General features: G+C 43.8%; 2 protein-coding genes across 2 annotated transcripts in view; both read left to right on the forward strand.

Annotated features, from left to right (window-relative positions):
• LOC128371968 (stonustoxin subunit beta-like) overlaps window positions 1-12,975 on the forward strand; it is a 185,420-nt gene that overhangs the window by 52,547 nt on the left and 119,898 nt on the right. The gene's annotated exons all lie outside the window — the stretch shown is intronic.
• Window positions 2,505-9,185, forward strand: cog8 (component of oligomeric golgi complex 8). The gene is made up of 5 exons (XM_053320005.1): window positions 2,505-2,963; window positions 5,684-5,891; window positions 6,083-6,901; window positions 7,671-7,839; window positions 8,675-9,185. Exons 1-5 carry the CDS (start codon window positions 2,635-2,637, stop codon window positions 9,010-9,012), a joined length of 1,863 nt encoding a protein of 620 aa, XP_053175980.1. The 5' UTR covers window positions 2,505-2,634; the 3' UTR covers window positions 9,013-9,185.

The raw sequence follows: 12,975 nt of genomic DNA on the forward strand, positions 1-12,975 counted from the left end.
CTTGTGGCTACATTTTGACGTTTGAATGGAGTCTGTAGCTAAAAGTATGCAGGAATAACGTATATATTTTGAAATGCCTGAAAAATCGTCAAAAATCATACATTTAAAAGGCAAATTGTGCATTTCCTGTTGGATTTAAGTCAGGGGTGTCAGCGCCTGATTTGTAGGTCGTTGTTTGTTTTTCCATTTTATCGAATTTTTCTCCAGACGTTAGGCCTGTACTACGAAGCTGGATTTTCTCTTATCGAGGTAACTTCAGGGTTAACCCTGGGTTTTCCGTACTACGAAGCTGACGAAGCTGGTTCACTTCTTACCGGGGTAAATGATTTACCCCGGTAAGAAGTGAACCAGCTTCGTAGTACGGAAACCCAGGGTTAACCCTGAAGTTACCTCGATAAGAGAAAATCCAGCTTCGTAGTACAGGCCTCTGGTACGACTCCTCTGGAGTCCTCGCCCTCTTGCCTTTCGTCTCGGCCCCTAATGATCTCCATCCAATCAATATGTAAACATTTGGAAGAGTTAGGCTGTGTGTGTATTGTGTCATTAAAGAACCTTCACAAAAGACTTTCACATATTCATCATGAAAACTAACACACTCAATCCAAGCTGTAAACAGCACAGAGACAAACAGAGCTGAGCATGAAGCTGCAGCATCAAACATGTTAACACAGTACTAACCAGCTGTACTGTTGTTAGAGCACCTGATGATCCTGTTAGCAGAGAGATGAGCTCTTCTCAACAATAACAGCAGCTTCACTTTCTGATTTTTACACTTTTTACTGTAAAATAACTGAAAACTGTCACTTACCAAACTTCACACGGAGAAAACATCTGAGTTACAACAGAGGAGAAAATGAAAAGAAACTGCTTCAAGTAACCAGGAGAGCACAGGCTTACCATAACAACCCCCGTCTTTTACATCGCAGCCAGGAAATGAGCATGAAAAACCCCCTGCAGAACGTGACCTGCTGCACGGTGTAATACTACACTTTTATAAATGTATACCTTTGTTTATGAAACTGTTGAATATTAAAGGAACAACAGTAAAAGTTGCTCATGATACATAATTATGACGTCTGATGAAACTTCATTATAATAATTCCTCAGTGAGAAAACTGAGATGTTAGAAGTGTGTCTGGTTCAGATGTGATCAGGGAGGTTTGGATTGATCCTGATCAGCTTCAGCAGCAGCTGGCAGCAAACTCAGAGTGACACTGAAGTAAAAACAGAAGAGCTGCTTGACCACAAGTCTGTGTTTTCAGTGCTTCTGATTTTACTGTTCAACCTTCCTGTCAGTGTAACCACATCAGACTGTCTGTACAGCTGCTTTTTCTTTTCATTTTGAAACAGATTTAAAAATCAATATGATCTCCATCCAATCAATACGTAAACATTTGGCAGAGTTAGGCTGTGTGTGTGTGTGTGTGCGTGTGCAAGTTTGTGTCTGTGTGTGTGTGTGTGTGTGTGTAAACAGCACAGAAACAAACAGAGCTGAGCATGAAGCTGCAGCATCAAACATGTTAACACAGTACTAACCAGCTGTACTGTTGTTAGAGCACCTGATGATCCTGTTAGCAGAGAGATGAGCTCTTCTCAACACTAACAGCAGCTTCACTTTCTGACCAGCTGTACTGTTGTTAGAGCACCTGATGATCCTGTTAGCAGAGAGATGAGCTCTTCTCAACACTAACAACAGTTCACTTTCTGATTTTTACACTTTTTACTGTAAAATAACTGAAAACTGTCACTTACCAAACTTCACACGGAGAAAACATCTGCGTCACAACAGAGGAGAAAATGAAAATAAAAAACTGCTGCAACTAACCAGGAGAGCACAGGCTTACTGTAACCATGGCGGCCAAAACCCCATATCTGTTAAAAATGGCTACCAGGAAATGAGCATGAAAAAAAACCCCTGACTGAGACTCACTGTGAGCTACACTGACCTCAACAACAGTTTCTGGTGGAGACTTTAACAGACTCTGACGATGATGTTTGAGGATTTGTCCGTCCTCAGTTCTTATTTTCAATAAAGAATGTGAGTTGTGGTCTGGGGTGTAATTTCCACTGAGGACAAAAATGACTCCCCCCCCCACCCCCCCAGTCCTGTTTACCAGTCTAGGTGCTATTATACTTTATGGTATATTTATGGTATCATTATGACCAACTTTATTAATTCCTGGATATCAACATAGTCCATAAATGTATAAAATATGTGAAATGGTAAATGGACTGTACTTATATAGCGCTTTTCTAGTCGTTATGACTACTCAACATGGTTTTATATTACATGTCTCATTCACCCATTCACACACATACACAGCCGCCCGCAAAATACAGGAAATATCAATTCCCCCGACTTGTCAGACTTACTCGCTTGGTTGTGGTTGCTGTATTTCCTGTAGTTCCCTGTTGGTCCTGCTGGCTGCAGTAAAGCTCCGAAGCTGCGTCTAAACTACTAAAATACCAGGAGAAGAAGAAGAAGCTGTTAACGTCACCAGGAAGTGATTATCAACACTGGCTGCAGCTCCTGTGTTATTTATGTATTTATGACTTTAACACTACTAATAAGTGAATGCAGTGATAGTTAACCCGTCCTGTAGTTAGTGTGTACATCAGTAGATCAGTGATATCATGGCGGCGGTGGACGTGGAGGATGAGAGCATCTTAGCCTCCATCTTTAAGGACAGCTTCCCGGACAGCTGGAGGCTCAACCCGGACTTCACCTGCTACCTGTCCGAGCTCAGCTCCTTCGGCCTGGACAAGCTGAGCCGTGAACCGGAGCGTCTGGCGGAGGAGCGGGCTGTGATCCTGCAGCAGACCCGGGAGTTAGCTTTCTCTAACTACCGGACCTTCATCCGGACCGCAGACTGCACCGAGCACAGCCACCGGGACTTCAGCCGGGTGGAGGACAGCGTGTCCCGGCTGCTGAACAAGCTGCCCGGCTTCACCGAGAGATGCAGGTCGGTCACGATACGATAGGATAGGATACGAGACGAGACGACACAATACAATACGATAGGATACGATAAGATAGGACACAATACGATACGATACGATAGGAGACGATACGAGACGACACAATACAATACGATAGGATACGATAAGATAGGACACAATACGATACGATACGACACAATACGATACGATAAGATAGGAGACGATACGAGACGACACAATACAATACAACACGATAGGATACGAGACGAGATGACGCGATACGATACGATACGATAGGACACGACGATAGGACACAACAAGATAGGATACAGGAGACGATACGATACGAGACGAGACGATATGAGACGAGACGATACGATACGAGACGATACGATACGAGACGACACAACAAGATAGGATACAGGAGACGATACGATACGATAGGATATGATAGGATACGAGACGATAAGATAGGAGACGAGACGAGACGACTCAATACGATATGATACGATACGACACGATAGGACACAAGAAGATAGGGTACAGGATACGATACGATACAGGAGACGATACGACACGATAAGATAGGCTACGATATGACAACATTATACAGGATACGATACCAGACGATACGATAGGACCCAACAAGATAGGATACAATACCAGACGATACGACATAGGATAGGATACGATATGACACAGGATACAATAAGATAGGCTACGAGACGATACGACAAGATACGATACAGGATAGTATAGTGCACGATAAGATGCAGGATACGATAATATACGATAGGATACAGGACACGATACGATTGAATTCAATACAATACTACAAGATAGGATATGATATGATACAGTACAACAATGGTGTCTCCTTATTCCAGCCTAGGTGGTGTTGAGGGCCTTTATAGATAAGGGGATAAAAGATGTTCACAATATATTTATAGATATAAATACAATATACTTTATTGTCCCCTCGGGAAATTTGTCTTGGACTTAAACAAATGCATAAATATATTACCTCCAACACAAAAACAACACATAGAACATCCACATATTGCACATCTCCAGAGACAGGATCAGTAACACCTGAGATACACTCACCAGCTTCTTCATTAGGAACACCTGTGTAATCTAATCCAATCCAAACAGCTCTGATATAAATTCTACTTTTATTAAGTTTATACTAGGGCTGGGCGATATGGCCTTTTACTAATATCCCGATATTTTTGAGCCATGTCACGATACACGATATATATCTCGATATTTTGCCTTAGCCTTGAATTAACACTTTGATGCATACAATCATACCAGTATGATGATTCTACATTAAAACATTGTTCATACTACATTAATATATGCTGATTTTAAACATTCATGCCAAAAGCGTAAATCACAACTAAACAAATTCATCAAAACTGTATTTATTAAAGAGTTATTAAGCAGTGGCACAAACATGTGTCACGTGTCATTTCAAAACAAATAAAGTGTCTTTTATGCATGATGTAACTAATATGACATATCAAAATAACACTAAATTAAAGTGCACATTTTGTGCATAATGCCACTAGGATATAAAGGTAGAGCTGTCTCTGCTAGGTAGATTATATCTTGGATCAAGTGTGTCGATGATCTTTCTGAAACCGGGCTTTTAACCACACTCACTGGGGCCATGTCTTTCTCTGTGTGGTGGGTTACTGCGGACGTTATCTCCTTCTGTTTTTGACTATTTTAGTCGTATTGCTGTTCTGGAAAAAGAAGACGCTAGACTCAGACGCTAGACTCAGTTGCGTCAGTGCTTTCTTCAATATGTCACTGGCCGGAGATGTGCTCTTGCAGAGTTTCAAGCAAACATGGTGATATAACTTTGTTGTACTACCAGCTTTTGTGGTGACGCTTTTATGGCGTACTTTACATATTACGGTTATTTGTTCAACGTCCTCCCTCTTGTACCCAAACCACCGCCAGATGATGGATCCTGAATTGTTTTTTGGGGAATTAATCTCCCTCCTCCACTTGTCCATATCACCTGCTGCTCCCGCGACCTGAGATCGCTGCTACTGCTGCTACATGCTGCCGGGCATATGACGTTGCACGCACAACAGAATGTGATGTACGTAACTAGGTGCGCTTGTTATATCTCTCTGTGTGGAGAGATGAGAGAGTGAGAGAAACCTGTAGTTCAACGGGCCGCGACTAAAAACAAACTGCGTGTAAATTGAATGTATACTCGAGTATTCACGATATAGTCATTTTCTACATCCCACAGAGAACAAGCCGCGATACATCGAGTATACTCGATATATCGCCCAGCCCTAAGTTTATACAGTTCTGTGCAAAAGCCTGAGGCCTCCACCATCACATGAACAGAAAATATTATTTTATACAGTATTTCAGTTTAATGCTTTTAGGTTTAGAGCTGCGATGGTTTTAAAAGCAGCATTACAATAAAGTGGTGTCATGTTTGAACTGACCAGACTACTCTAGCTGTTTTATTATTTGACTTTACACCATTTAGTTATTATATCAACATTAAAATCTTGTCTTCATTCAAATTCTTGTGCACATTTAGACAATATTCAACATTTCAGAACGTTGATTTCTGTTGTTTAATACATGAAAAAGTTTTGCAGATTGCCTTGCTTATAGTAAACTAGCTCTAATCACATCCAGCCTGCAGCAGGTTCTGAAAGATGCTGAAAGTCTTTGGTGACATGCTGACTGTGGTTTTTGTGTTTAGGGGTTTCATGAAGGAGGCGGAGGAGATCGGAGCGAGTCGCCGCATGAACAGCCTCACATTGAACCGCCACACGGAGATCCTGGAGATCCTGGAGATCCCGCAGCTCATGGACACCTGCGTCCGCAACGGCTACTACGAGGAGGCTCTGGAGCTGGCGGCGTACGTCAAGAGGCTGGAGAAGAAGCACTCCTCGCTGCCGGTCATCCAGGTGAGTCCAGATCAACCCCAGTTTCTGAGATACAGGTCTACAAACTGAAGTGAAACAGGCTTCTGCTACTGATGCTTCCTGTGTCGTCATCAGTTATTAGATGTGTTTAGTAACTCTTGAAATTTGCCTGTTTTAAACTCTAAATGTTGAATATTCGGTGAAATCTGATATTTGACGTCTTGTGTCTTCAGGGAATCGTTCGTGAAGTGCGTCAGTCGACTCAGCTGATGCTCAACCAGCTGTTGCAGCAGCTGCGCAGTAACTCTCAGCTTCCCGTCTGCCTCCGCGTGATTGGCTACCTGCGGCGGATGGACGTGTTCACGGAGGCGGAGCTTCGGGTGAAGTTCCTGCAGGCTCGCGGCACCTGGCTTCACTCCATCCTCGCCGCCATCCCCGAGGACGACCCCTACTTCCACATCACCAAAACCATCGAGGCCTGCAGAGTCCACCTCTTCGACATCATCACGCAGTACCGGGCCATCTTCTCCGACGAGGACCCGCTGATGCCCCCCGCCAGCGGGCAGGTGAACGAGAGCGCCATCTTCCACGGCTGGGTGGTGCAGAAGGTGGCGGAGTTCCTGGACATGTTAGAGAGGGACCTGCAGCGGGGCGTGGGGGGCCGCCTGGACTCCCTGCTGGGTCAGTGCATGTACTTCGGCCTGTCCTTCAGCAGGGTGGGGGCCGACTTCCGCGGGCAGCTGGCGCCCATGTTCCAGACGGTGGCGGCGGACACGTTCCACAGAGCGGTGCAGGAGGCGGTGGACAAGTTCCAGGAGGACATGAACCTGTACACGCTCATCTCGCTGCCCTCAGTGCTGGGAGGGACCATCCCCCCCGTGGCCCCCAGCACCCAACCCGGCACCCTGCAGCCCCCCATGTCCCTGCTGGACTTCCAACCGCTCGCCTGCTTCCTCAACAACATCCTGACCGCCTTCAACGACCTGCGGCTCTGCTGCCCGGTCGGCCTGGTGCAGGACATCACCAGATGTCTGGAGGACGCCCTCAAGAAGGTGAGCAGAGATCAACAACAACCACAGTCATGATATTTAATATTCATCTAGTAGCGACGTGTGTGATGTATTTCCTGTTACTGTCACTGTGTTTAAAAGCTGGTAAGAGTTCAGAGCTCAGATATAAATAGTGTCTTTGGTGCAGAAGCTGCTGTTAGAGTTCCAGTCAACAATAAAAATAACAAAAGAAACATTAAAGCAAAAAGAAATTAAATCAGGTTATTTAGTAGCACAAAGGTTTACTGAGAATAAAAGACACATAAAGCAATCAAGTTTTTTTAAAGAATTGAAGATATTTCTCTAAATCGGAGGGGTCAAACTCATTTTTATTTCAAGGGCCACATACAGCCCAGTTTGATCTCAAGTGACCAAACCAGTAAAACCATTACATGATAACCTGTAAATCCATCCGTCCTCTTCCTCTTATCCGGGGTCGGGTCGCGGGGGCAGCAGCCTAAGCAGGGAAGCCCAGACTTCCCTCTCCCCAGCCAAGTCGTCCAGCTCTTCCCGGGGGAAGGAACCTATAATAACCTGTAAATTATAGGTTATAAATGATCCAAGAACTGATTCATTATTAAGATGGCATGATAACCGTCTGTGGAGGTTCTGCTGTTTGCATATGAATAATAATATTTATACTGAATCAAATGTATGAACTTATTCAGTGGTGAATCATCTACCTGTCTGTTCCTGGATGTGAGACAGTCGTGGTTATTGATCGGTATTGATGCGTCCTGTGTTGAGTGCTGCTGGTCTGTGTTCCTGTCAGGTGACCCGGCAGGTGATGGTGTTCCACCGGGCGGAGGAGTCGGCCTTCAGCAGCAGAGAGAAGGAGCTGTTTGTTCAGTTCTGCTGCGCCTACGCCGACGACCTGCTGCCGTTCCTCAACCGCTGCCTGCAGGTCCTGTTCCCTCCGGCGCAGCTCGCTCTCAGTCTGGGTGAGAAAGCTCTTCATCATTTAGTTAGTTAGTTAAAACAGTGAGGTGGGAGGTTTGCTGCATACACAAGGTTTATATTAATAGGTATGTACAATAGGGAAGGTGGGGATGCTAGTCCATGTAGGGTTATACAGGAGACAAGATGCTGGGTCGGTAAGGACCCAGAAATAAGGACAGAGAGATCTCGTCTTTCCCAGCAGATCTGATGGCTGCGGTGCTTTATTAGACACTCATATTATACATATCATCCTCTTAATAATAATATAATAAACAGAATAATATACACAATTCTCTTCTGTGCCTACAGCAGTAATAATAACAAACCACTAGCAATACATTTAACCATATTACTGGGTTACCTGATCCAATAGCGCCATCTACTGGTTAAACCGAATATCAAATAACACTTGCACACAGCACACATTTATAAAATTAATACAGACCCGTTATAGCTACATGTAAGTTATTGGGTTATGTGAAAACGCAAAAAATAAATATGGCGATGGCCCTTTCCTTCCTTCCCTTCTTATTTCCTTATTGCCTTCCTTCCTTCCTTCCTTCCATCTTTTTAATGATCCGGCCCACATGAGATCAAATTGGTCTGTATGTGGCCCTTGAATGAAAATACATCCCTGCTCTAGATGAAATAATAAGATGGACATAATATTAGAAGCCTGTTCAGAGCTGAAGGTTATAAACTGGTTAAACTGGTTAAACTGGTTAAACTGGTTATTTCTGGTCTCAGTCCTAATAAGATAATGCTGAGGACATTGAAAGCGTCTCTCAGCTGTTAAACAGTAATGTAGTTTTAACCCGGTCCTCTGTGTGTCTGCAGGTGTTCCTGTGACTCACCTGCAGCGGTACGACAGTCTGGGCTCCATCGAGGTCTCCGTGGTTCTGGAGCCGCTGAACTTCCTGCTTCCTCAGAGAGAACCGCCGCCGCCGCCTGAACCCGAGCTCGACATCGACGCTGAGCTGAGCAGCCTGACACTCCAACCTCTGAAAGATCCAACCACGCTCCAGAAAGACCAGAATCCAGATCTGTCTGCAGACTCTAAACCAGAACCTGAACCAGCACCAGAACCAGAGCCTGGACCAGCACCAGAACCAGAACTCTCAGAGTCGTCTGAGCAGAACGATGTGATTCAGGATGAAGAGTTTTCTTTAGAGTAACGTCAGAAGATACACTGACTTTGACTTCAGGGGGAAGGTTTGGTGTTTTTGGGACGTTTGGAGACGTTTAGTTTGTTGGTGACGGACGTCGAGATCAGGGGGGTCAAACATGAGGCCCGTGGGCCAGAACCGGCCCGCCAAGGGGTCGAATCCGGTCCACTTTCCTTCCTTCCTTCCTTCCTCCTTTTCTGTCTGGTTCCCTTCTTCCTTGACTCTCTTCCTTCCTCCCTCTCTCCCTCCTTCCTCCCTCCCTCCCTTCCTTCAATCTGTCCTTCCTTCCTCCTTTTCTGTGTGTGTTCCTTCCTCCCTCCCTCTTCCTTGACTCTCTCCTCCCTTCCTCCCTCCCTTTTCGACCCACATCAGATCAGATTATGTTTGTGACCTTTGACCTAAGATGGTTTTGATCTCTCTGCTCTGGATGATTAATTAAAAGCAGCTTTATCTCTTTTATCTTTTAGTGATGTCATCTCTTCACAACTTCAGAATAATTTTTTCTACAGAATAGTTTCCATTAAACACTCAACAATCAGCTGCTTAGTCTGAATACCAACGGAGTGAATCTGATTTATGTCTGTCAATTATTTCCATGAATGATTATGTGTCCAGAAAATGGTGAAAAATGTTGAATACAGTTTCCTAAAGTCCTTAACCCTCCTGTTGTGCTCCCGGGTCAAATTGACCCCATCTGTTTTAACTGTTCCTCACTTCCTTCCTCTTTTCCTCCTTCCTTCCTCATTCCTTCTTTCCTCTTTTCCTCCTTCCTTCCTTCGTTACTTCCTTCCTTCCTCTCCTTACTTCCTTCTCACTTCCTTCCTTCCTCTTTCCTCATTTCCTTCCTTCCTTCCTTCCTTCTTTCCTTCTTTCCTCCTTTCCTTCCTCATTTCCTTCTTTCCCCACTTCCTTACTTCCTTCCTTCCTTCCTTCCTTGACCTGAGCACAACAGGAGGGTTAAATGTCAACAACCCAAAAATATAACCAGAAAATATTCACATTTAAGAAGCTGGAATCCTTTTTCCCACAAAATAACTGAAAACTAATAATGAATTATTAAAATCATTGCAGCTTTAAACACACTACAAACTTTAAAACCTGCTTATTATTTTATGTGAAGTTGGATTTCAGACACACATGTTTAGTTAACCTGTTAAAGTGCCTTCCTGTCACACAGCTGTCAATCAATCACAGCTTCAGTTTAGCTTAGCTTAGCACAAAGACTGGGAGCGGGTGGAAACTGTTAGCCTCCATCAGACATCAAATGAAATGTCCCTGATGGTAAATGTTAAGATGTTTCTATGCAGTTAAATGAAATGATTCAATAATTAAAATGATTCTGAACAAATTCTGTCATTATTTCATATTTATTCAATTGTTATTAAAGATACATAATAATAATAATAAGTCAGTCACATCCACATCTGGGTTTTACAAACACTGTGTGACTTTTATTACTTTAGAAAAACTATAGAGAGGAAATGCTGGTTTATATATTCGATGTTTACCCGTCAAGTTATAAATCATCACACTGTTCCTTCCTGCTGATCATTCCCTAAAACCATCAGTTTATAGATCAGAGAGCAGAGATCCTCCATCAGCCAACATTTACTCTCCTCACTCAGGTCAAATTAATAAAATAAGACGACATCGCTGCTGCTGCTGCGTTCAGGGACAGTCGGACATCTGAGGTTCGAGTGTCGGCTGCTAATATTAAACTCATAAAAGGTTAAATAAACTGCTGACAGGAAACTGAAACATGCATAAATCATCTTTAAATTCATTAAAGTCAAAACATGGACACAGAATAATGATCTTGGATTGGATGATTCCAGATTATTGCATTATTTGATAGTTCTGTCCATTATTTAAAGCAGTAATAACATTAATATGAGAAACTGGATGAATCATCTTTTAACCCTCCTGTTGTGTTCGAGTCAAGGAAGGAAGGAAGGGAGGAAGGGAGTAAAGGAAAGAAAGAAGGAAGGAAAGAAGTAAGTAAGGAAGGAAGGTAGGAGGGAGGGAGGAAAGAAGGTAGGAGGGAGGAAGGAAGGAAGGAAAGAAGGACAGAGGAAGGAAGGAAGGACGGAGGAAAGAAGTAAGGAAGGAAGGTAGGAGGGAGGGAGGAAAGAAGGAGAGAAGAAGAAAGAGGAAGGTAGGGGGGATGGAAGGAAGGAAGGACTCGGGAGGAGGAGGGTTAAATTCATTAAAGTCAAAACATGGACACAGAATAATGATCTTGGATTGGATGATTCCAGATTATTGCATTATTTGATAGTTCTGTCCATTATTTATAGCAGTAATAACATTAATATGAGAAACTCTGATGTCACTATAAAGTCTGTCAGCAGTTCATTTCTCTTCCTGATTCTGGTTTGATCAAAGCTTCTGGTTCGTTTTGTCTTTTTTAAATCAATAAACTCATTTCTAAATATAAGTAATAATCTGTTAACCCTCCTGTTGTGTTCGAGTCAAGGAAGGAAGGAAGGGGATGGAGTAAAGGAAAGAAGGCAGGGAGGGAGGAAGGAAGGAAGGAAGGAGAGAGATAGGAAGGAATGACAGAAGGAAAAAAGGGGGATGGAGGACGGAAGGGAGGAAAGGAAATAAGGAAGAAAGGGAGGAAAGAAGTAAGGAAGGAAGGTAGGAGGGAGGGAGGACAGAGGAAGGAAGGAAGGAAGGAAGGAGGGAGGGAGGAAAGAAGGAAGGAAAGAAGGTAGGAGGGAGGGAGGAAAGAAGGAGAGAAGAAGAAAGAGAGGAAGGTAGGGGGGAGGAAGGAAGGAAGAAAGGGAGATGGAGGAAAGAAAGAAAAGGAGGGGAGAGGAAGCACAGATGGATGGAAGGAAAGAAGGAAGGAAGGAAGGAACAGTCAAAACAGACGGGTCAATTTGACTCGGGAGGACGACAGGAAGGTTAAATTCATTAAAGTCAAAATATGGACACAGAATAATGATCTTGGATTGGATGATTCCAGATTATTGCATTATTTGATAGTTCTGTCCATTATTTAAAGCAGTAATAACGTTAATATGAGAAACTCTGATGTCACTATAAAGTCTGTCAGCAGTTCATTTCTCTTCCTGATTCTGGTTTTATCAAAGCTTCTGGTTCATTTCTAAATATAAGTAATAATCTGTTAACCCTCCTGTTGTGTTCGAGTCAAGGAAGGAAGGAAGGGGATGGAGTAAAGGAAAGAAGGCAGGGAGGGAGGAAGGAAGGAAGGAAGGAAGGAGAGAGATAGGAAGGAATGACAGAAGGAAAAAAGGGGGATGGAGGACAGAGGAAGGAAGGAAGGGAGGAAAGAAGTAAGGAAGGAAGTAAGGAAGGAAGGTAGGAGGGAGGGAGGAAGGAAAGAAGGGAGGAAAGAAGTAAGGAAGGAAGTAAGGAAGGAAGGTAGGAGGGAGGGAGGAAGGAAAGAAGGGAGGAAAGAAGTAAGGAAGGAAGTAAGGAAGGAAGGTAGGAGGGAGGGAAGAAGGAAAGAAGGGAGGAAAGAAGTAAGGAAGGAAGTAAGGAAGGAAGGTAGGAGGGAGGGAGGAAGGAAAGAAGGTAGGAGGGAGGGAAGAAGGAAAGAAGGGAGGAAAGAAGTAAGGAAGGAAGTAAGGAAGGAAGGTAGGAGGGAGGGAGGAAGGAAAGAAGGTAGGAGGGAGGGAAGAAGGGAGGAAAGAAGTAAGGAAGGAAGTAAGGAAGGAAGGTAGGAGGGAGGGAGGAAGGAAAGAAGGTAGGAAAGAAGTAAGGAAGGAAGTAAGGAAGGAAGGTAGGAGGGAGGGAGGAAGGAAAGAAGGTAGGAGGGAGGGAAGAAGGAAAGAAGGGAGGAAAGAAGTAAGGAAGGAAGTAAGGAAGGAAGGTAGGAGGGAGGGAGGAAGGAAAGAAGGTAGGAGGGAGGGAAGAAGGAAAGAAGGGAGGAAAGAAGTAAGGAAGGAAGTAAGGAAGGAAGGTAGGAGGGAGGGAAGAAGGAAAGAAGGGAGGAAAGAAGTA

Source organism: Scomber japonicus, chromosome 1, assembly GCF_027409825.1.
Source record: "Scomber japonicus isolate fScoJap1 chromosome 1, fScoJap1.pri, whole genome shotgun sequence".
Lineage (NCBI taxonomy): Eukaryota > Metazoa > Chordata > Actinopteri > Scombriformes > Scombridae > Scomber > Scomber japonicus.